Genomic DNA, 20,634 nt, shown 5'->3' on the forward strand with positions numbered 1-20,634 from the left:
TACGTTCCAGTCTTAAGATTGTTTTCTTTCCTATCTGCTCAATACCTGTCTTTTCAGTATCCCTGGTAACTCACTTGGAAGTCACTGAAGCTCCCACTGAAGAGCCTCTCTCAGCTCAGTTAGCCGGCAGCTTGATTTGTAAATACAAACGAACCACTTAAAGGCAGTGAGTTGGCTATTTTGTCTAGTTTGTTGTCTGTCTCTGCATTGCTGTGCCTAAATCCCGCTGGCCCTTTTTATGGGGAAAAATATGAGTAAAATTTCATTCAATCTCAGCTGCTGTCATCTTTCCGCAATCGAAACAAGGTTAATTAATTAAATTAATTACCCAAGTTATAAGACTGGGTCTAAGGAAAAAGTATTTTTGGACCTGGAGGCAACCAGGGTCAGTCTGGATGGGGCTCTGAGCAGCTGATGGAGCTGTGGGTATCCCTGTTCACTGCAGGGGAATGGGGCCAGAGGGCCTTTAAGGGTCTCTTCCAACCCAAACCATTCTATGATCCCAGCACTGAGATGTCACTTGGGTGAACCCGAGGCACTATTTGACTCCACCACCTCCCTGGGCAGCCCGTTCCAGTGCCTGACCACTCTTTCAGAGAAGTAGTATTTCCTACCGTCCAGCCTAAATCTCCCCTGGTGCAGCTTGAAGCCATTCCCTCCAGTCCTATCACCAGTTACACAAGAGAAGAGGCCGACCTCCAGCTCACTATAAGCTCCCTCCAGGTAGTTACAGAGAGCAAACCCTGAGCCCATGTTCTGCCATTCGCCCTGGTTGTGTAAGGAAATCCTGAGGCTCACCCACCATCACAGGCTGGAGAGCCTAGAGCATGTGAAGGAAACTGCGTACAGCTTGGGGCCCCTTACTATAAGAAAGGCATTTGGAGTGTGTCCAGGGAAGGGCAGCAGAGATGTAAAGGATCTGGAGCACAGATCCTGTGAGGAGAGGCTGAGAGGATGGGATGGCTGAGCATGGAGGAGGATCAGGGGAGACCTCACGGCTGTGCACAACTGCCTGAAGGAGGCTGGGGTGAGGTGAGGTCAGCTTCTGCTCCCAGCTGACAGCGTTAGGATGAGTGGTGACAAGGGCAACAAAGCTGGTGAGGGATCTGGAGCACAGGCCATATGAGGAGCGGCTGAAGGAGCAGGGATTGTTCACTATGGAGGAGGCTCAGGAAGACCTTATTGCTCTCTATAGCTACCTGAAGGGAGGTTATAGTGAGCTGGGGGTCGGCCTCTTCTCTTGTGTAACTGGTGATAGGACTGGAGGGAATGGCTTCAAGCTGCGCCAGGGGAGATTTAGGCTGGAAATACTACTGCTCCAAAAGAGAGATCAGGCACTGGAACGGGCTGCCCAGGGAGGTGGTGGAGTCACCGAGCCTGGAGGTGTTCAAGGAATGGTTGGATTTTGTGTTGAGGGACATGGTTTAGTGAGAGCTGTTGGTGAGAGGTGGATGATTGGATGACCTTGAAGGTCTTTTCCAACCTCGGTGTTTCTGTGATTCTTTCTCTGCGACAGCCTCAAGCTGTGCCAGGGGAGGGTCAGGTTGGATATTAGGAGGAATTCCTTCCCCAAAGGAGCGGTCAGGAAGCAGCACAGACTGCACACCAACCCCCACATTTCATAGCAGCCCAGGCTGCCCAGGGCCCCATCCAACCTGGCCCTGAACACCTCCAGGGATGGATGGGGCATCTACAGCCTCTCTGGGCAGCTGTTCCAGCACCTCACCACTCTCTCTGTCAAGAACTTCCCCCCTCACATCCAACCTCAATCTCCCCTCCCTCAACATCAAACCATTTCCCCTCGTCCTGCAGTTATCAACCTTTTCACAGAGTTGATTTCAAACTGAAAACACACCACCACCACCACCACTAAACCTAAAACTTTCTTTTGACATTTATTTCTTTTCTTCTCCCCTTCAACCTCGAGGGCTCGGAAAAACTGCTCCCAATGACGGGGCGCCCAACTGCCCTCCGCCCCCCAATCGCCTCAGTTGAGGTGAGAGGCGGGAACGGCGCCCGCCGCGCTGAGACGTCATCGCCCGCGGCCCGGCGGCGCCTCCCGGCTGCGCGCTCCCCCTCCCCCCGCCCCCCCCCTTTCCCGTCCCCGCCACCTCCTCGCGGCCACCGTAGCGGCGGAACATCCCTCCCCCCCCCCCTTCCCCCCTCCCTCCGCACTCGCCGGCCACCGTCCCGGGGAGGAGGTGCCGCGGCGGCGGATGGTCCGCGTCGTCCCGCCGCCCCCCGGCCGCCCCTCCTCCCGCAGTCGGCGGCGGCGGCGTCGGCGGCAGATGGCGCGGGAGCGCGGGGCGCGGCGGGGCCCGGGCTGGCGTGGAGGGAGGCCGAGACGTTTGCTTTTGGCTCTGCTCTTATTGCTGTTACCCGCCGTGCCGGGGCTCGGGCCCGCCGCCGCCGCTGCCGCCGAAGAAAAAGAAGAGGATGGGGGAACGGCGAAAGAATGCGACAAACCGTGCGCTAACGGCGGGCGGTGCCAACCGGGCAGCGGGCAGTGCGAGTGTCAGCCCGGTTGGGTGGGCGATCAGTGCCAGCATTGCGGCGGACGCTTCAGGTGAGGTCGGGGAAGGGATTGAGGGGGGGTTACGAGGAGGTGCTGGGGTGCGAGGAGGCGCTGGGGTGCGAGGAGGCCGTTCGAGGGCTCTCAGAGGAGTGACGGGGTGTGTGTGTGTGGGGGGGGGGGGGGGGTAAGGCACGAAGAGCCCATGTGGGGACTCACCGGGAGGTGTTGTGGTGTGAGGAGCAAATATTGGAGCTGGGGAGGGGAGGGGAGGCTGTCTGGGGGCTCAGGAGGAGGTCTGAGGGCTGGGTGTGGGTCTTGCAAGGCGCAGTGAGCAGGTTGGTGTGTTTGCAAGGAGCTGGGAGCATATTTAGAGGCTTCCAGAGTGGTGTGAGAAGTGGGTTTGGGGGCTCCCTTTCCCAAGAAGCAGGTGTTGTAGTTGTAGGGATCAGAACTGGGGGGTTTGTAGAAGGGTGATAGGGTGTAAGGGCTGGGTTAAAACCCAGCTTTCAAGTTGCAAGGAGCCGATCTATGGGCTCACAATGGGGTGGCAGGGGTGTGAGGAGCCCATCTGGAGGTTCACAGAGGTGGTGAATCTCTGAGGTTGGTTGTGGAATGCATGAGGATAATGGGGAAGAGAGACAGACCCCAGCCAGGATGTAGGTGTAGGGTTGGTAGTACTGTTAGAGTGGGGATATTGGAGGTTTGGGTGTTCCCAGCTGGGTCTGGGAGCAGTGGGAAGTGGGTGCAGGGCTGTGGGGAGGAGAAAAGTGGGAGATGATAGCAGTGGATCGGGAGCGATTGGGTTTGCTTTGTGTAGGGGCTGGAGAGAGAGTGAGGTTGGGCTGATTGATGGGAGAAACGTGGTGGGGGGATTGGGGTTGTATGGGAGTTGGGTGGAGTAGGGGCAGGATCCAGCTAGCAGCAGGTTGCGGTGGGGCAGGAAGGTGTAAGGCTGAGGGGGGGGGGTGGCATGGGGAGATGCAGCTTTTAGGGTGGGTAAGAGCAGTGCTGGCTGTTGGGGAGGGACAGGGGAGTGATGGATTGGTTCGGTTGGGTATGAGGCCAGAGCTGAACCAACAGCACTGGGGCTGGTGTGCAGGGTTTGCCTTTGGGCTGGAGCATTTTGGGGGGGGGGGGGGGGGGAATATAAGGCTAAAAAGTGGTTCTTGGCAAAGCAGCCCTGTGTGCTTTCAGACAGCATGCGTGTGTGTGTGTGGTGCTGAGGAGTGCCTGTGGGGTGATCTCTGGGTTGTACTGTGCTGGTACAGCAGTGTTGAGACCGTTTATGGTGGTGATGGGATGCTGGATTGGGCTGTGTCTGTCCCACTGTGTGCCAGATTGGAAATCCATGCAGAAATAGGTTGGGAGTGCACCCTGGCTTCACTTACTGTTTGCAGCAGAAGCGTCTGTAAGATGGTTACCTGCTCTGCTTTTATCAGTGTGTGTCTGCATGTGTTAGGTGAATTCTCAGCAGGGTTGATTCTTGGGGAAGAAGGAAATGAAAATGTTATCCTGGGCAGCGCTGCCTTCTGGGGGAGCTGCTATGGAAAGCACCATCCGCTCTCTGGTGATGCTAAATGTAAATTTGGGGAAAGAACAGCTGCATGCACAAGGAAAAACACTTTGTATGCTTGAGAAGTTGAGGTTCATAAAGATATCTATAATTATTACTTTTTTTTTTTCTAATTTATATTTTTATTTACATGGGATGGATGTGCAATGCAGCTGATTGTAAAGGGATTTTCCAAGGAAACTCTGGAAGCTGAAAGCTTCCTTTTGAATGTTTATAGCCAGCATCATGATAAGTATTTCCCTCTCATCTAGAGAGCTTTTTGAGATAGCTACTTATGCCTTAGCTTCCTCAAGTACTTGAGGATATTTGTAAGTTGAAGGGGACCAAATCTGAATAGAGGCAGAGCAGCGGTGAAGTGCTGCTGGGTAACAAAAGAGCTGGTAGACGTGAGCTGCAGGCTGCTTTTGTCTGTTTTGATGAAGCTCCTTGTTGTTTCTTCACACATGCTCCAGTGTAAAACTTCCACTGAAAATATCAGCCCGTGTTCTTCTCTCCATCTGCTTCGTTTACCTGTTTGCGTGTTGGTTTGTGAAACGAAGTTCCTTGTCATGTTTTTAGACTTTGAGCCTTGAGAAAAGTGCCAGCAAAGGTTTCTCAGCAGTGCTCAGAGCTTTGCAGCCATTGCTCATGTGCACTGGGCTTACCCTTTCCTCTGTCAGAAATGGCATTGCAGCTTTTCTTTCATTTTTAATTACTTTTTGTGGTTGGCAAGAGCTTGGCTTTAAAAGATCTGCAGGTAGGAATAGGAAGTACGAGGGCAGGTGAAAATTACTTTGTAAGCGTGGCATATTCCACATGCTTATCTGCGTGACTGTGAATTGTAATTAAATTCGGCATGTTAATCGCTTTGTTCTTTATCTAGATGTTTGTGATGACTGTATCTGGGGTCTTGGCTGGTTTATGTTGTGTGCCAGAGCTGTCATGACACATAGCCTGTGCTTCACCCTCACTTCTTCCTATGTTAGCAGCTGCAACCTTGTGGCTTCGTGCTGCAGCCCATGAACACTCTCTCTACACACTGAGAACAAGTCTTAATAGTTACAGCGTGGTTAGAAATAAGGTTAGCAATCCAAGGGTGGACTGCTTTCTTTCTCAAACCCTGCACGGGGAGATCGCTTGCAATGCAGTGCTGGGGATGTGTTTCTGTTCTTTCTGAGGATATGCAGTGTGCTGTGACTTGTGGGAGAAGCTCACCTGCATATGGTTATGTTGGTGGTAGTTTGTAGCTGGAGGAGGCTCAGCGGAGACCTCATCACTCTCTGTTGAGGTTAGAATGAGGTGGGGATTGGCCTCTTCTCTCTGGTAAGAGTGATAGAATGAGAGAGGATGGCTTTAGTTGTGCCAGGAGGGGGTCAGGTTGGATCTTAGGAAACATTTCTTCTCTAAAAGAGTGGTCGGGCATTGGCATAGCTGCCCAGGGAGGTGGTGGGGTCACCGTTCAGAACTGTGAGGATGTGTGGCACTGAGGGACGTGGTCAATGGGCATGGTGGGATGGGTTGGGATTGGGCTTGGTGAGCTTAGAGGTAGTTTCCAACCTGAGCAATTCTATGATTCATGGTGCACTTGGGTGTGTGTAAGAATGAGGTTTGAATTAGATGTCCCTCTTCAGGATGAGGAAGCAGTCACCTCAGTTTGTCAAAGGCAGAGCCCCAAAGGTTTCACATAAAACTTTGTGAAGTTTTCTTGTTCAAGAGATAAAAGCCAGGCTCTGTGACGCTGTTGTAAATGGCTTTATTGGCTAGAGGTTGTATTCAGGGTTCTTGCCTTCTGAAAAGGTAACTGTGCCAATTGTGTCTGTAGAATCAGAGTCATTAAGTTTGGAGAAGACATCTAAAATTCCCAACCCATCCCCACTATGGCCATAACCACGTCCTTCAGTGCCACGTCTCCATGGTTCCTGTACACCTCCGGGGCCAAAGACTCCATTGCTGAGCAATCTGATGTATGGTTCTAGTTGGAAATGTGAACAGTTTGTATTTTGAGTTCGGAATCAGATAGCAAATGTTTCCAGAAAACTGAGTTTTGTGTGCAAGGGGATTCTTCTCCTTCTCTGGTAAAACTTGTTTGATTTTTGGGGTGGGAGATGGAAAATGCAAAGCAATGCTTAGCAATGGAACAGAACAAGGGAAGGAAAATATCAGAGATGAACGTATCTTTTAAATGGCCTTTTTATTAATTTAATGGAGGCAGTTACAGGCTGCTGATTGAACGTTATGAAGGAGTCTGCGGTAAGGCAGTTTCCTTGGCCAAAGAATATTACAGAGAAGAGGGATTTTATCTGCAGAAGATTTGGGGTAAATCATCACCTGAGAGAGTTGCAAGCTGGCAGAGAACTGTCACAGTTCCCCTTGTTCAATAAATGGGAACGTTGGTCGAAAGCTGGTACGTAGAACTGCTTTCTTTACAAAGCTACCTGATGCAGTTCAGAGCCTTAGGAAAGTCAGAAAGCAGCTTAATAAATTAGAGGATGTTGGCAATTTGAATCAAATCATTTTAAGTGCTGAAATTAGATTTGGGTGCTGCATTTGTTCCTGATCCCAATTCCATTCTCTCTTATCATTGTGCTTGAAAATGATTTTCTCTTTCACGTTGCTGAGATTTTACTACGGTTGGTCAGAGAACAAAGACTCCTATGTGAAATAATGCTGTATTTTTGAAAAAATATCTAAGTGCATTTATACTCTGCTGAATGGCCACTGTTGTGCAATGATGCACAGGTTTTCTTTTGCCTCTTGTGAGGCCCCATTTGGAGTACTGCATCCAGGCCTGGAGCCCCCAGTACAAGAAAGATGCAGATCTCTTGAAACAAATCCAGAGGAGGGCCACTCAGATGATCAGAGGGCTGGAGCACCTCTCGTATTGAGAAAGGTTGAGGGAACTGGGCTTGTTTAGCTTGGAGAAGAGAAGGTTCTGGGGAGACCTCATTGCTGCCTTCCACTACTTGAAGGGAGCGTATAAACAGGAGGAGTAATGGCTGTTCATGAGGGTGGATAGTGATAGGACAGGGGGGAATGGTTTTAAACTGAGACAGGGGAGGTTTGGGTTGGATATTAGGAGGAAGTTTTTCACCCAGAGGGTGGTGATGCAGTGGAACAGGTTGCCCAAGGAGGTTGTGGATGCCCCATCCCTGGAGGCATTCAAGGCCAGGCTGGATGTGGCTCTGGGCAGCCTGGTCTGCTGGTTGGTGACCCTGCACACAGCAGGGGGTTGGAACTGGATGATCATTGTGGTTCTTTTCAACCCAGGCCATTCTATGATTTAGATGTTTGCAGTATTCTCACTTCTGACTGAAGTAACAAGGAGGTAACAGCAGAAAACACAGGCTGGAAGAAAGGCAATGCAGTGCACTCTGCGTCCACTATCCTCTTTGCTTTGTGCACATCAGATGTTGTCACCGTGGAGCACAGGTAGTTGGAACCATCGAGCAGCTCACAGCACAACCCAGGAGCAATGGGAGCAGTATCTGCTTGCCAACTGCTGAGCACTGAGAGCTCCAGGACAGGCACAGGTAGAGCATCATATCTCTGTGCCACCCAATTCCAGCAGCACACCGCTGCCCCCCATCTTCCTGTGGGGATTTCCTTGGCACCCAGCACATGGGGCATTTCTGTCCCATTTCTCTCAATATCACCCCGCCAACTGACTCAGTTTAGCAGAAGTTGTCTGACGCTGCTCTGGGTTCTTTCCATTATTTCACAAGCTGTTTTTTATTTCGTCGCAGTTCCAAAATAGACCCACAACCCAACTGGGTGTTCGTTACCATCTTAAACAATTTACAGTTAACGTAGATGTGTGACAGATCTCTCCTTCCTGGCTTGTTTCTCTGCACATTTCAAACCTCGAGCTTACTGTGCGTAACGTCTGCGTCGATGATGATCCACGCTGAAAACCCACTATCTATTGAGATGATGTTGCTGCTGACCAAACTGCTGCATTTCTGCATTAGTGCATGATCCCCTTGGGTGTTCTTCTCCTAATCAGTCAGTTTCCTTCAAGGAATTCTCTTTTTCAGTTTGAAGTTCCAAGCTCAGCACTTGGAATTGGCTCCTTGATCTGGTGGAGCTTTGCTTTCTTTGTGCACCCAAAGTTTTCTTTGCAAGCAGTTCTTTAGGAGCTCTTAAATCACGCTTACTAAACCACGGTGAAAAACTACAGTAGAAATGCAGAAGGAGGGATTGAGAGTTACTTGATTTGGTGAGGAAAGTGGTTTTAGAGGAGGAACAAGCCTCTGCAAACTGGAGTTTGCCCAAAGAAGAAGGAGCACACCCATTTTATTCATAGACTCATAGAATGGTCTGGGTTGAAAAGGACCACAGTAATCATTTGGTTTCAACCCCCCTGCTGTGTGCAGGGTCTCCAGCCACCAGACCAGGCTGCCCAGAGCCACATATTCCACAGTATTCTAGCACTTTGTTCTTGCATTGCTGTATGCTGAAGGCTGCCCACGTAGCCTCCACGGTGTCTTGAAAACAGAGTGGAAAACTTGATAATCAATAATGCAGCACAGGACAGACACGATCATTTGCTATTGTGCATGGCTTTGAATCCAATAGTCATGAAGCCACTGAAGTGCTCAAGCATTGGTGATGTATGGTTGTTGCTTCCTGCTTTTGTTCCCTTGCTTTGTTTGTGGCAGATTCTCAGGGAGCTCCTTTGGATTTGAGATCACTGCTAATGTGCTTTCCTCCCTTTCCTTAAAGTAAATGTTTATTTGATATCTCTCTGGACAAATGGTGACACAGGTTGCCAAAAGGATTTCACTGGATGTGTTGCATGCACAGGATTCAGGCATGATTCTGTCTTCTAAAACCTTTATTCCTTGGGATTCTCAGAAGGAAAGGGACCCATCCTGGTTGTGAAATGGGAAGGGATGGCGAAGGGACCTGAGCTGCACACTGAGCAGTCCTGATGTAGAACCTCATAAGCTAAATTTAGTGTGTCAGAACAGTGGAGGGCTTTTAGAAAACTGCTTGGAAGGAAATGCACTAAGAATTTGGGGCTGGTTGTAGCCTTACTCATGTGGAATGTGCTAAGAGGGATTTGAATGGCAGCTGATGGGCTGAGCGATGTTCCTGGTAAGGAAGGGCAGCTGGCTGCTAGACCACGTGGGATGAAGTACTTGAGGGTGCCCTGCATCTCATCAGTGTGCCTGCTGCCCGTTGTGCCCTGATAGGGTAAAACTGCAGTGTCAGCAGGGTCTGAATTTTCAGTTCTCTGAAAATGCAGAAGCAGAATTCACTTGATGTGAGGGCGATAGTTGCCAGCTGAGGTTTTCCAACATGTAAGGTGACGATGATGATGGTTTTCTCCTGCTGGGTTTGTAGCTGCATACAACACACCCACCATCTCACATGAGATTAATGGGTGTCACAGAAGTACAGACCAGAACTATGTAGGTAAGGAGAGCATTACACAGTCCACTGAGAGGGAGAATTATTTGCACCTCTGCTCAGCTCTTTGCAGGGTGTGCAAATGCAGAGGTGACAATCCCACTTCTCCTGCTCTTTGCATTCTCTCTGTGTGTCTCATTTTCCAGGAGCCTTAGTTTTTTGTTTGCTAGCTTCTCTGCTCTGAAAGGATACGTAAGAAGCATGATGAAGGTAGGAGAAATACCCTTTGGAAGAGTTTCTTATTAGTCCGTGTTTGTATTGCATGAAAATTTAATATCTGCCTCTGAGGTTCTGCTTGTCTGCTATAAGAGGCTCAGCACAGACAAATTAGCATTCCTATAAACTCATTTTATGCACTTAAATACAGAAGGCCAGGACTATTTTTTCCATTCAGAAAATTTAGCTTGGATTTAAAATTATTTCATTGTCATAGAATCCTAAAATGGCCTGGATTGAAAAGGACCACAATGCTCATCCAGTTCCAACCCCCTGCTGTGTGCAGGTCACCAACCAGCAGCCCAGACTGCCCAGAGCCACATCCAGCCTGGCCTTAAATGCCTGCAGGGATGGGGCATCCACAACCTCCTTGGGCAACCTGTTCCAGTGCCTCACCACCCTCTGAGTGAAAAACCTCCTCTTAATATCCAACCTAAGCCTCCCCTGTCTCAGTTTAAAACCATTCCCTTCTTGTCCTATCAAGAGGAAAGAGTAACCGTGCCTCCAATGCATACACTTTGAAAGTGGTGTTATTTTTTCTTCCTTGCTGTTGTTCCCCTCCTTAGTATTGCCACAAAGAAATGGCACTGCAGCACATTCTGCTTTGGTGAGTTGCTGCTGATATAAGGTATGGCTGTGCTCGCTGTTGGGGTTTTTTCAGTATCTTTGTGCACCCGGTGTTATATCCTTCCTTTCACAGCTCTGCAGAGCTCTCAGCATTGCTCTGATGGTGCTGTCACCAGATTCTTTGCATGTGATTGCCTTATCTGGAGAAAATCTATGCCCGAGGTTCGCTTTGCACACAGGTTTTGGATTTCAGTGTTTGCCGTGATCAAGAACGTGTTTGCATTTTCTAAAACAAACTTTCCAAGACAGCTTTGTGAGAGCCTTTCGGTAGCACCGTGCAGCACGTTTGCTGTCAAAGTTGTGCACCAGCCTGTTTAATGATTAATTTACGAGGCTGGTACCTATTAATGCAGGCCAGAGGATGTAGTGTGAATTTTAGAGCCATCTCAGTGCTTGGGATCTCCAATATCTGCTGTTGTTACACAGCTGTCATCCTTATTTTTTTGCTAACTGAGATAAGGACGGGGTGTAATGATGAGGTCAGTTGCTTGTGGTTTTTCTTTTTCTGTAGAAAAAGGTGAAGCTAAGTTTCTTGTTGTGCAAGATATACTCTGTGCTTCCAAATGCCTTTATTTATAGTTGCTTCTTGCATGCCTGACAGTCTGTTAGTGCACTTCTGTTAACTGATTGATTTATAGCATCCAAACACATAGCAGGGAGGTCCTTCAACGCGGGTCAGTCAGTGGCTGCTTCTCACAAGCACAGGTTGCAGAGATCCTTTCAAGTTGCTGTTTTTCATTTTGAGAATGGCAATGGGTGTTTAAATGTGCCCTCGTTCAACTACTGTTGTATGAATCATTTTGAGGAGGTGTTGAAATAGTTCAAAGTCAAAAACAAGACTTCTTTCCCTATGCACAGTCCCTCTGAAACGTCCATTCTGACACTGCTGGTAACGTTGGGTGGTTTGTTATTTGTTTTGTTTTTGTGGTTATTGCTTTGTTGTTGTGTTATTTTGTTTTGTTGGTGGTTTTTTTTTCCTAACAGTGAATATGCTGATATTTTATTAACACGTTTTGAACTGGTGGTATAAATTCAGACAAAAATCCAACCTCATTACTTAATAGCATCCAAGTGTGAATTTTTGTATCGTTTGCTGCTGTTCTCAGTAACCTGAACTGTTCAAGACTTCACACGCAGACACTTGTGGTGTGGATATGTGCGTGATTCCCTAATGGCATAACTCACGCTTTGCCCAGGTTTGGTATTTGACATGAAGGGGTGGGGAGGTGTTGAAAGTTGGGAATGTAGGACCAGCTTGTAAAGCTGGAGGGGCTTCCATTAAAAGAAGTCACGGCTTTAAGTTGCACCACGAGAGGTTCAGGTTGAATATTAGGAATAATTGCTTCTCTGAAAGAGTGGTCAGGCACTGACACAGGCTGCACAGGGACACAGAGGAGTCACCATCTCCAGAGATGTCCAAGGGCTGAGGAGATGTGGCACTGAGGGATGTGGTCAGTGGGCCTGATGGGGTGGGCTGGGGTTGGACTTGGTGATCTCAGTGGTCTTTTCCAGCCTTAACAATTTTATGAATAGCACCTACAGAAGGGGGAAATGGGGTGAGTGGACTTCAGTCCTGAAAAGACAAAGAGAATGAATAAAGTCCCAATCTAATTTGGCACATCGGTTGGTTTTATAGAGTGCATGAGCTACTATGAAATTTTGGTAAGGTTTAGCCCTCAGTGGGCTGGCTTCTGTTCTGTCCCACTTGTGAGGCCTGCACTGAGCTCAGCTGCAGCGGAGATGGGAAGTGGGTGTGAAAATGTGGGCTGCCCTTTGTCACAGCTACTCACCATGAATGCAATGCAAAGATGCTTAGTCTTCACATTGTGTGAGCTGTGGGGTTCCCCTCGGAAATGAACTGGCACAGATTGCCCAGAGATGTGGTTGATGCCCCGTCCCTGGAGACTTTCAAAGCATGGCCCAAGAAGCCCTGGGCATCCTGCTGTAGCTGTGTTGTCCCTGTTCATTGCAGGGGAGTTGGGCTGGATGGCTTTCAGAGCTCCCTTCTAAGTCTAAAGGATTCTATGTTTCTATTGCAGCTGGCGGTGGTGTTTCATTTCCTCTTCAGTTCTGCCAGAACCAGAAGTGCCACCATAGCAAATGATTTGTTTTGTTTAGAAAACACGCAGGGTGTAGCTTGAGCATCCATAGGATGCAATTGCCTCGAGAACAACTGACTGCACAGTTTCAGCAGTAGAGCAGAACTGCAGCTCATCTAATCTTGGTGTACTTTCCCTATCAATGAAAGAAGGATGAGCTATTTATAGGTTCAGAAGATGTTCTGATGAAGATGTCATTCTCACGGAAATGTGAAGGTTTAAAAGCAGTTGTAGTGGCTGGTTTGCATGGCAAGTGGTATTCCAACTTTTGCCTATTGAGACAATTATACTGCCCTACAGAAGAAATGTAGTTAATGTTGCTATAAATGCGCCTAAATTAGCGTCACTGAGCCTTATGAAATAGGATGTTCTGTGTTAAAAGGGAGGAAGTTTAAAATGTGATCTTAATTCCTCTATTCAGCTCTGAGAGGAATTTGTCATGTGGAATTTAAAGAGAAAAAGTCCTGATGCGAAAGTCGTGTTATCTGATCAGAGCTGATCGAGGCATCAGAGCATCTTTTGTGCCCGAGGTTTGCTGCTCTCAGTACAAGATGGGTGTGTGTGAGAGCAGCGTGCGTGAAATGAGATGCCGTGTTGAAGAAATGATCCATTTTCTTACTGCCTGAAACCTGCTGGTCTTTCAGCATCTCAAGGCGCGTAGGGCTGGAACAACTAGGATGAGAGGTAATAGCCTTAAGCTGCACCATGGGAAGCTCAGGTTGGATGTTAGGGATAATTTCTTCTCAGAAAGCAGTCAGGCACTGGCACAGCTGCCCAGGGAGTGATGGAGTCACCGTCCCTGGAGGTGTTCAGGAACCATGGAGATGTGGCACTGAGGGATGTGGTCAGTGGGGTTGGAGTTGGGGATCTTAGTGCTTTCTTCCAACCTTAATAAATCTACAGTTCTATCATGAGTGCAGGCATGAAGGTGGAAGGTCTCACCCTATGCAGATGTATACTTGGCCTCCTCGAGCAGCAAGCTGAGTGTTAGTATGAGGTTTACCAGGATTGGGGAGATCTTGCAGGACCCTCCCAGGCAATGTTCTATGGGGCTTGAGGGACCCCCAGGAAAGGCTGAGGGAGGAAGGTTTTTCTTTTTTTTTTTCTTTCCTGTAGGTTGAGGAATTGTAGTTCATCATCCTGGGAAATCAGCATAGCTACTGGACTAAAAGCATAGGCTGTGCCATGGGGCTCATGGTGTGCAACTGCTGGGATCCAAGTATTTTTCCTGTTCGCTTTTTGTAACCTTTGCATTCCTCCCCAGTCCATAGGTCTTTGTGCAGCCTTCCAAGAAGGATCAGTGGTTCTGATCTCCAGACAAAGCATTTGAGCTTTTCTTTATACGCTGTGAGGAGCAGAGCAGTGTGCTCTGCCTGTTGTGTTACAGACCCACTGCAGCTTGGAAATGGTAGGAAGTGTCCCCCTGTCCTCCAAAGACCCCATTTCTGTAATGTTACCTGGAAGAGATGTTTCTCCATTGTGTCTACTGTGAAGTCAGCTCTCAGAAACAGTCTGTTTGCTCTTATTTTGTGTGTGTTGAAGTACACAGTGGACATGATGGGGATGGGTCTATGGTTGGACTTGATCTTAGAATCATAAAGGTTGGAGAAAACCTCTTAAGATTTCTGTTTAACCTCTAATTGCATACATTTCTTGCTGCTTTAACCTTATGTGCCTTATTTAGATTTCCTTTTAGGAGGAGGTTTTTCACTCAGAGGGTGGTGAGGCACTGGAGCAGGTTGCCCAAGGAGGCTGTGGATGCCCCATCCCTGCAGGCATTCAAGGCCAGGCTGGATGTGGCTCTGGGCAGCCTGGGCTGCTGGTTGGTGACCCTGCACATAGCAGGGGGTTGGAACTGGATGAGCATTGTGCTCCTTTTCAACCCAGGTCATTTTATGATTCTGTGATGGAGTTCTGGGCATCAGATCTGCAAAAGATTGGACTTCTCATAGCTGAGCTTCTTGGCCTTCTCTTTGGAGCTGTGAGTGCAGGCTGGTTACATCCCTCTGCCTCATGGGACTACAGCACTGGCATTGCTTATTCCTGTAGTGTCTTACAGCACAGCAGCTTTACAAATGGTGTGGCCAGAAGCAACAAATTTGCACTAAAAAATTAGGGGTAGCCAGATGAAGGCCACTTGCTGTCAATACTGGAGGAAATGCACTGCTGTGAATGGTTTCTGTGGTATCTGTCTCACATCTGAAGAAGAAAAGCTTCTCATTTCGAGGCTAGCAAGCGGCATGGAGAATTTTTATGTTCTAATTTACACGTGTAAAGGTGCTGTGTGTAATAAACAGAGTGCTGGAACCCCTGTGGGAGTCTGAGCTGTTGATAGGCTGAGGATTTACAGCAGGTTGGGATTGGGACTTGGCACAAATTGCTTTTACTTTAATCTCCAGTTAAATGAAAAAATGATAGCTATGATTTTAATGGGGTTATAACATGTATACATCCAGTGACCTTCTGGCAGGTCGGCAGAGGCTCTCCTTTCTGCTAATGACTTAGAGTAGAAATCACTTGATAGCAAAGAAAACTTTCTATAAGCCTTTTCTTTTGGCCAGAAATAACTCGAATATTTAGGAAAAGTCTTCAAAAACAAAATCTGGAAAACTGTGGCCCTGATTTGTCCGGTTTTGCTGTAACAGCTGTGTAGGCTGAGAATAGGAGGAGTTGCAACTTTCTAATGTCTTTTGTTGTTGGCAGTTATCTTCAGGTTGGGTATCAGGAAACATTTCTTCTCACAAGGAGTGGTGATGCATTAGCACAGCTGCCCAAAGAGTGGTGGAGTCACCATCCCTGGAGGTGTGGAGATGTGGCACTGAGAGCCATGGTCAGTGGGTCTGATGGGATGGGTTGGTCTTGGTGATCCTGGAGGTCTTTTCCAGCCTTAATGATTCTGTGATCTTCACCCGTCTTGCAATGTGGTGCAATTGCCCACGTGTGGACTCAGAAATAATTGTGCATGTCAATTCATGTTCCTTCAGTGTGTAATGTCATAGAATCATAGAATGGCCTGGGTTGAAAAGGACCATGATGATCATCCAGTTCCAACCCCCTGCTGTGTGCAGGGTCACCAACCAGCAGCCCAGGCTGCCCAGAGCCACGTCCAGCCTGGCCTTGAATGCATCCTTGAATGTCCTGGTTAATAATGGGAGGACATATCAGAAAGAGAGAAGAGCAGATCAGTGATGCGAGTTCCAAAGTAGTTACAGTATATCTGTGTCTATAAAATGGCAAGTATCTTCTTGTCCTCATCTTGTGAACAAAAGTCTGTTTGTAAAGTTAAATATCTACAAGGCACATTTGCTGTCACTGATACTGTTTGAGGCATTCCCTTACATGTGCAATAAACTAAACCAACGCTTTCCATTTGAAACATTTTCAAATTCAACCATGCTTATCATCTAAAAATACAACTGAAGAGCTGCTGGGAGCTGCCTTTGGAGGAGCACTACCCATGGATGGTTTGGGAGATGACCACACTAAGGCAGGCACCAGGAATTTGAGGTGGCACGAGTATGATGATGTCAGTATGCTGATGCAGCCTTATTTCAGATCATCCTCAGAAAAATATTTCTTCAGCAGCTGCAGATGGAGTCAAAGGGAGCGCGGCATCCATCTCTGCTGTCTTTGCATCCCAGTGGTATCAACAGCAAACCTGTGGCAGCAAATCACAGCAGGGCTGAAAGCATGGAAAAGGAAAACCCCGTGCATTCCCGTGTCTGTTCCTTTCCAGTTGTGGTTTATACCCTGATTATTTCTTCCTTCTTTTTTTTTTCTTTTTTTCTTTTTTTCAGTGAAGATTCAGTTAAGCAGGCTATGACACATTTCCCTTTGCGAGTGAATTCAAGTGAGATGGAATTACGGGATTGATTTATGAACTGGTTAATTGATTCAGCACAGCCAGTGCTTTGCAGCCCTTGCGGACTGAACCTTCTGAAGCAAATCAGTGCCGTGGCTGACTCAGTCTGCAGCTGATAATTGAGAGCCTTTTCCATATCCTGTTCTGGGGAATGCAAGAACCCTTTCCCAAGGCCCCAAAGTTAGGTCGCAGAGCTCATCGTGAGCATTGGAGATGAGAATGTGGCACGTCTGCACACATATCGTATTACTTATTTGTACTGAGGGAGTATGTAGGAGTCCTAGTCATAACATTTGGATTGTGTTTCCCCTTAAAATAGGCTGTGTTGTAAGTTGTCTCGATTATTTGTAGCAATGAGATTCACGTTCACTGGTTCAAATAAAATGTTCTGCCTTTTTCATTGCTGCTCTTTCGTCTTACCGCCTTGGTCATGTTTTCAGAAGTTATGTTGAATTCTCTCTATCATTAATTCACTTTTAAAATCTCTTCTTCACGTCAGCATTACCAGATTTTGCCCTTCAGCAAACATACACTCGTAATTTTTTAAGAGCAGTTTTAAAGAATTACAAGAGTGAAGAGCTGGTCATAGAGATATAATGTTAGGTGAGTCTGCAGAGTGCAGAATGGCATTGTGTGCTGTCTGAAAATTTCTGTTCAGGAGAGCTTAGGGACATGGTTTGGTAGGTCTGGCAGTGATGGATTCATGGTGGAACAGCTGTTGACGAGGGTTGATAGTGATGGGACAAGGGGGAATGGTTTTCAACTGAGACAGGGGAGGTTTAGGTTGGATATTAGGAGGAAGTTTTTCACCCAGAGGGTGGTGAGGCACTGGAACAGATTGCCCAAGGAGGCTGTGGATGCCCCGTCCCTGCAGGCATTCAAGGCCAGGCTGGATGTGGCTCTGGGCAGCCTGGTCTGCTGGTTGGTGACCCTGCACATAGCAGGGGGTTGGAACTGATGATCATTGTGCTTCTTTTCAACCCAGGCCATTCTATGATTCTGTGGTTGGGTTTGATGATCTCTGTGGTCTTCTCCAGCCTTATTGTTATTCTGACTTATCCAATAAAGGCTCACAAACAGTAATTGGTCTTTGAATTCTTATTTCCCAGTGCAAAGCTTTTTGTAATGCAAAGTAAAATAAAAAGTGAGGGAGGGAAAATGCAAATATTGCTTAAAGCACAGTCAGTCTCTCCTGTATGCACTGATCAGGTCTGGTTTGCTTTTTTTAACCCCTTGTCACTAACAAGAGCTGTTCTGCCCTTAGTTCAGGGGTGTAGTTGGGGCTTTCATTGAGACTTTTAATGGCTATCAATCAGCAAGTGCTCTCACCTCGTATTTCTTACCCACACGAGGCAGTAGTCCTATCATAGCGTGTCTTGGGTGCAACATTTCAATTACTGGAGGTGCACTTTGCCAGGCATGTAGTGCTCCTCTCGTGTTTTGGAAAAATGGAGCAAAGGACTTTTTTTCCTTCTTCTTTTTCATTTTTTTTGCAATGAAGCAATCTCCAACGTGTTTAATTTTCTAATTGTTCACATGTCAGTATTTTCCTAAATGGAGAAATATTTTTTGCATTACAGTTCTAGCACTGTTACTACGGAACGACAGCCTCAAATGGAAATGATTAAAGGCAAATGATGTGTATTTGCTGTCACTCAGCACTGGTTGACACAACAGCAGGGTGAATGGGGGTTTCTTTTCCGGCCCTGCTTCCCATCAGTGCTTCAATTAAGCACCATTCCTACCTCCAGTTCACACTTTGACCAAATCTCAACTTCTGGGGTACAAGAACTTCAGTTGAGATTGTATTCTTTTTAATGCAGTCCTAAAATTGGTAGCACAAAGCCACAGTATGGCTATCGACTGGTAATTTGTATGTGAAACTTCCCTACCTTGAGACTATGAATAAAACACTCATCTTGGCAGCGTACCCATGTTTGGTCAGTGTGAAATCACGTCTGAATTAAGCAAGCTCCCACGTTCTACGCAGCAAATTAGAGGCAGGACAAGGCTTTGGGGCTTGTTTGGCAGAGCAGGATCTGCTTGTTGACAAGTCGCAACGCTGCTCATGTAGAAATAATTCTGTCTCTAGAGCAGTGAGAGTGAAGAGCCCTGGGAATACACTTGGTTCACAGTTCACGGTGGACCCAGGTGGATCGCAGGCAGGAGGCAGCTCTGAACCAAGCCCATAATAAATGAATTAACTGTGGCTTTTACTACCTGCTCTCTGTGTGTGAATTGCTTATTGATTATGGTGCCAACCTGCATTAAGAGTATGAAGTCCTTTGCCTTATCGAGGTAGGAAAGTGGCTGCGCAAATAGCATCTAAATTCTTTTGGGTTCAGGAGCAAGAGCAAATAGTGGTAGGTTTAACCCACATTTTGTACAGGCTCCCTAAAAGTATCTCATTTCCTCCAGAGGTATCTGGACAGGCTGATCGATGAGTTGAGGCCAACGGGATGAAGTTCGTTGAGACCAAGTGTTGGATTCTGCCCTTCTGTCACAGCAGCACCATGCATCGCTGCAGGCTTGGGGCAGAGTGGTGCAGAGCTGCCTGGGGGGAAAAGAATCTGGAGGTGTTGGCTGATGGCTGATGGTGAGCCAGCAATGTGCCCAGGTGACTGAGAAGGCCAGTGGCATCCTGGCTTGGTGTCAGCAGTAGTGCAATCAGCAGGAGCAGGAGGGGATCGTCCCCCTGTACTCACACAGGTGAGGCTGCACCTCGAGTGCTAAATTCAGTGTTGGTCCTTCGCTATAGGACTGACATTAAGGCCCTGTGATGTGTCTGGAGAAGGGCAATGGAGCTGTGTGGGGTCTGAAGTACACACGGGTCTTATGGGGAGTGTGTGAGGGATGGTTCAGTCTAGAGGGGGCTGAGGGGATGCATTGTGGCTCTGTTCAACTCCCTGAAAGGAGGTTGGAGACTGGGGTCGACCTCTTCTCCCAGGTAACAGCAATAGAATGAGAGGTGATGTCCTGAAGTTGTATCAGGGCAGGTTCAGGTTGAATATTAGCACACATTTCTTCTTCAAAACAGTGGTAATTCACTGACACGGGCTGCACAGGGAGTTGTGGAATCACCATCCCTGGAGGTGCCCAAAAACTGTGGAGATGTGGCACTGAGGGATACTGGCATGGTGGGGTTGGGTTAGGGTTGGACGTAGTGATCTTATCTTCTTTCTTTGGAACATCTGCCCTTCTGACTGGTCATCGAGGTGGAGGAAAAATAAAAAATAATGATGTGATTTGTTATGTGGTTGATAGGAGTGTTTAAATATTGCTGATCCCTGCTGCTTTTGAGGTGTTATTGCCCATTGACCTGCATTTGAAACCAGTGGCAAAGGCAGCGTGTGCTGTGCTGTATCTGGGGCAGCTACTGCTTTCTCACCTGTAATATTTAACTAGTGGGGAGTGGCTGATGTGCTTTAATCTTACAGCAAAAAGTTCAGTCCCAGGGAATGCCATCTCTTGGTTTGAGGCTTGTTGGATGCTTGGAATGCTGCTTGTTAAGCTGGAGGTGGGAAGCACAACCCCTAAGCAAAGCAGACGGAGAATTGGAGTATTTCCACTTTCTCTAAAATAAGGATTGTAATTAGGGGGAACAATTTTGATAACAAACCGGTTCGAACAGCCTGGCTTAATCTAAATGAAACCAAAATGCTTTGAGCAAGTTTTGTTTCCCTTCTAAATCGGACTTGAATAAATAAATTAAATAATGAGACGCCGAAAGCTCGCAATGGTGCTGCAGAGCTCTTGGCAAGCAAGATATCTGCAGGTGGGATAGAGGGGAAAACGTTTGGGTCTCCATCCTCATCCTGCATTGATTTTGAGTCAGTGTGCAGTGACAGCTCTCCTTTGTCCCTGAGCTCAGAATGACAGTCTGGAGAGCTGGGCAGCCTGGTCTAGTGTTAGATATGGAGGTTGTCAGCCCTGCCTGCAGCAGGGGGGTTGGAGCTTGATGATCCTTGAGGACCCTCTCAAGCCAAGCCATTCTATGACTCCTTGCTGCTTTCCTGGGAATCGCCTTTGCTCTTTGATCTCTTCTGTGTGCTGTGATGCAGGAGGGCTGTAAGGTGCCCTGTCATGGGAACTGTACCTGGGGGAGCTCATGCAGTCCTGGTTCTTGGACAGGCTCAAATGTGAGACTTGTAAATTTGAAAATTGCAGAGAAAACATTGTAAATCCTCTTATTTGATTTTTTTTCTGGGCAATTAGAAACTGCTGCGAGTGAGTATTGCGGAGGGTTGCTAAGTTTGTAGAGTCCCCTATGAAAACACCTCCATCATGTCAGCAGTGGTTGCAAGTGTCAAATCTGAAAATGCATCTGCCTGCCTTTAAATTAGAAGACAGC

At 47.6% G+C, this 20,634-nt stretch overlaps 1 protein-coding gene across 1 annotated transcript in view; it reads left to right on the forward strand.

The window, feature by feature from the left end:
• Positions 1–2,216: 2,216 nt before the first annotated feature.
• The window catches only part of ATRN (attractin), a gene marked incomplete at both ends in the record, with an annotated part of 142,828 nt that continues 124,410 nt past the window's right edge, over positions 2,217–20,634 (forward strand). Inside the window, one exon of the mRNA XM_079534709.1 lies at positions 2,217–2,566. Within this exon, the coding sequence (XP_079390835.1) occupies positions 2,217–2,566 (350 nt within the window). The remainder of the gene's footprint in view (positions 2,567–20,634) is intronic.

Source organism: Tetrao urogallus (assembly GCF_951394365.1).
Source record: "Tetrao urogallus genome assembly, chromosome: 4".
Lineage (NCBI taxonomy): Eukaryota > Metazoa > Chordata > Aves > Galliformes > Phasianidae > Tetrao > Tetrao urogallus.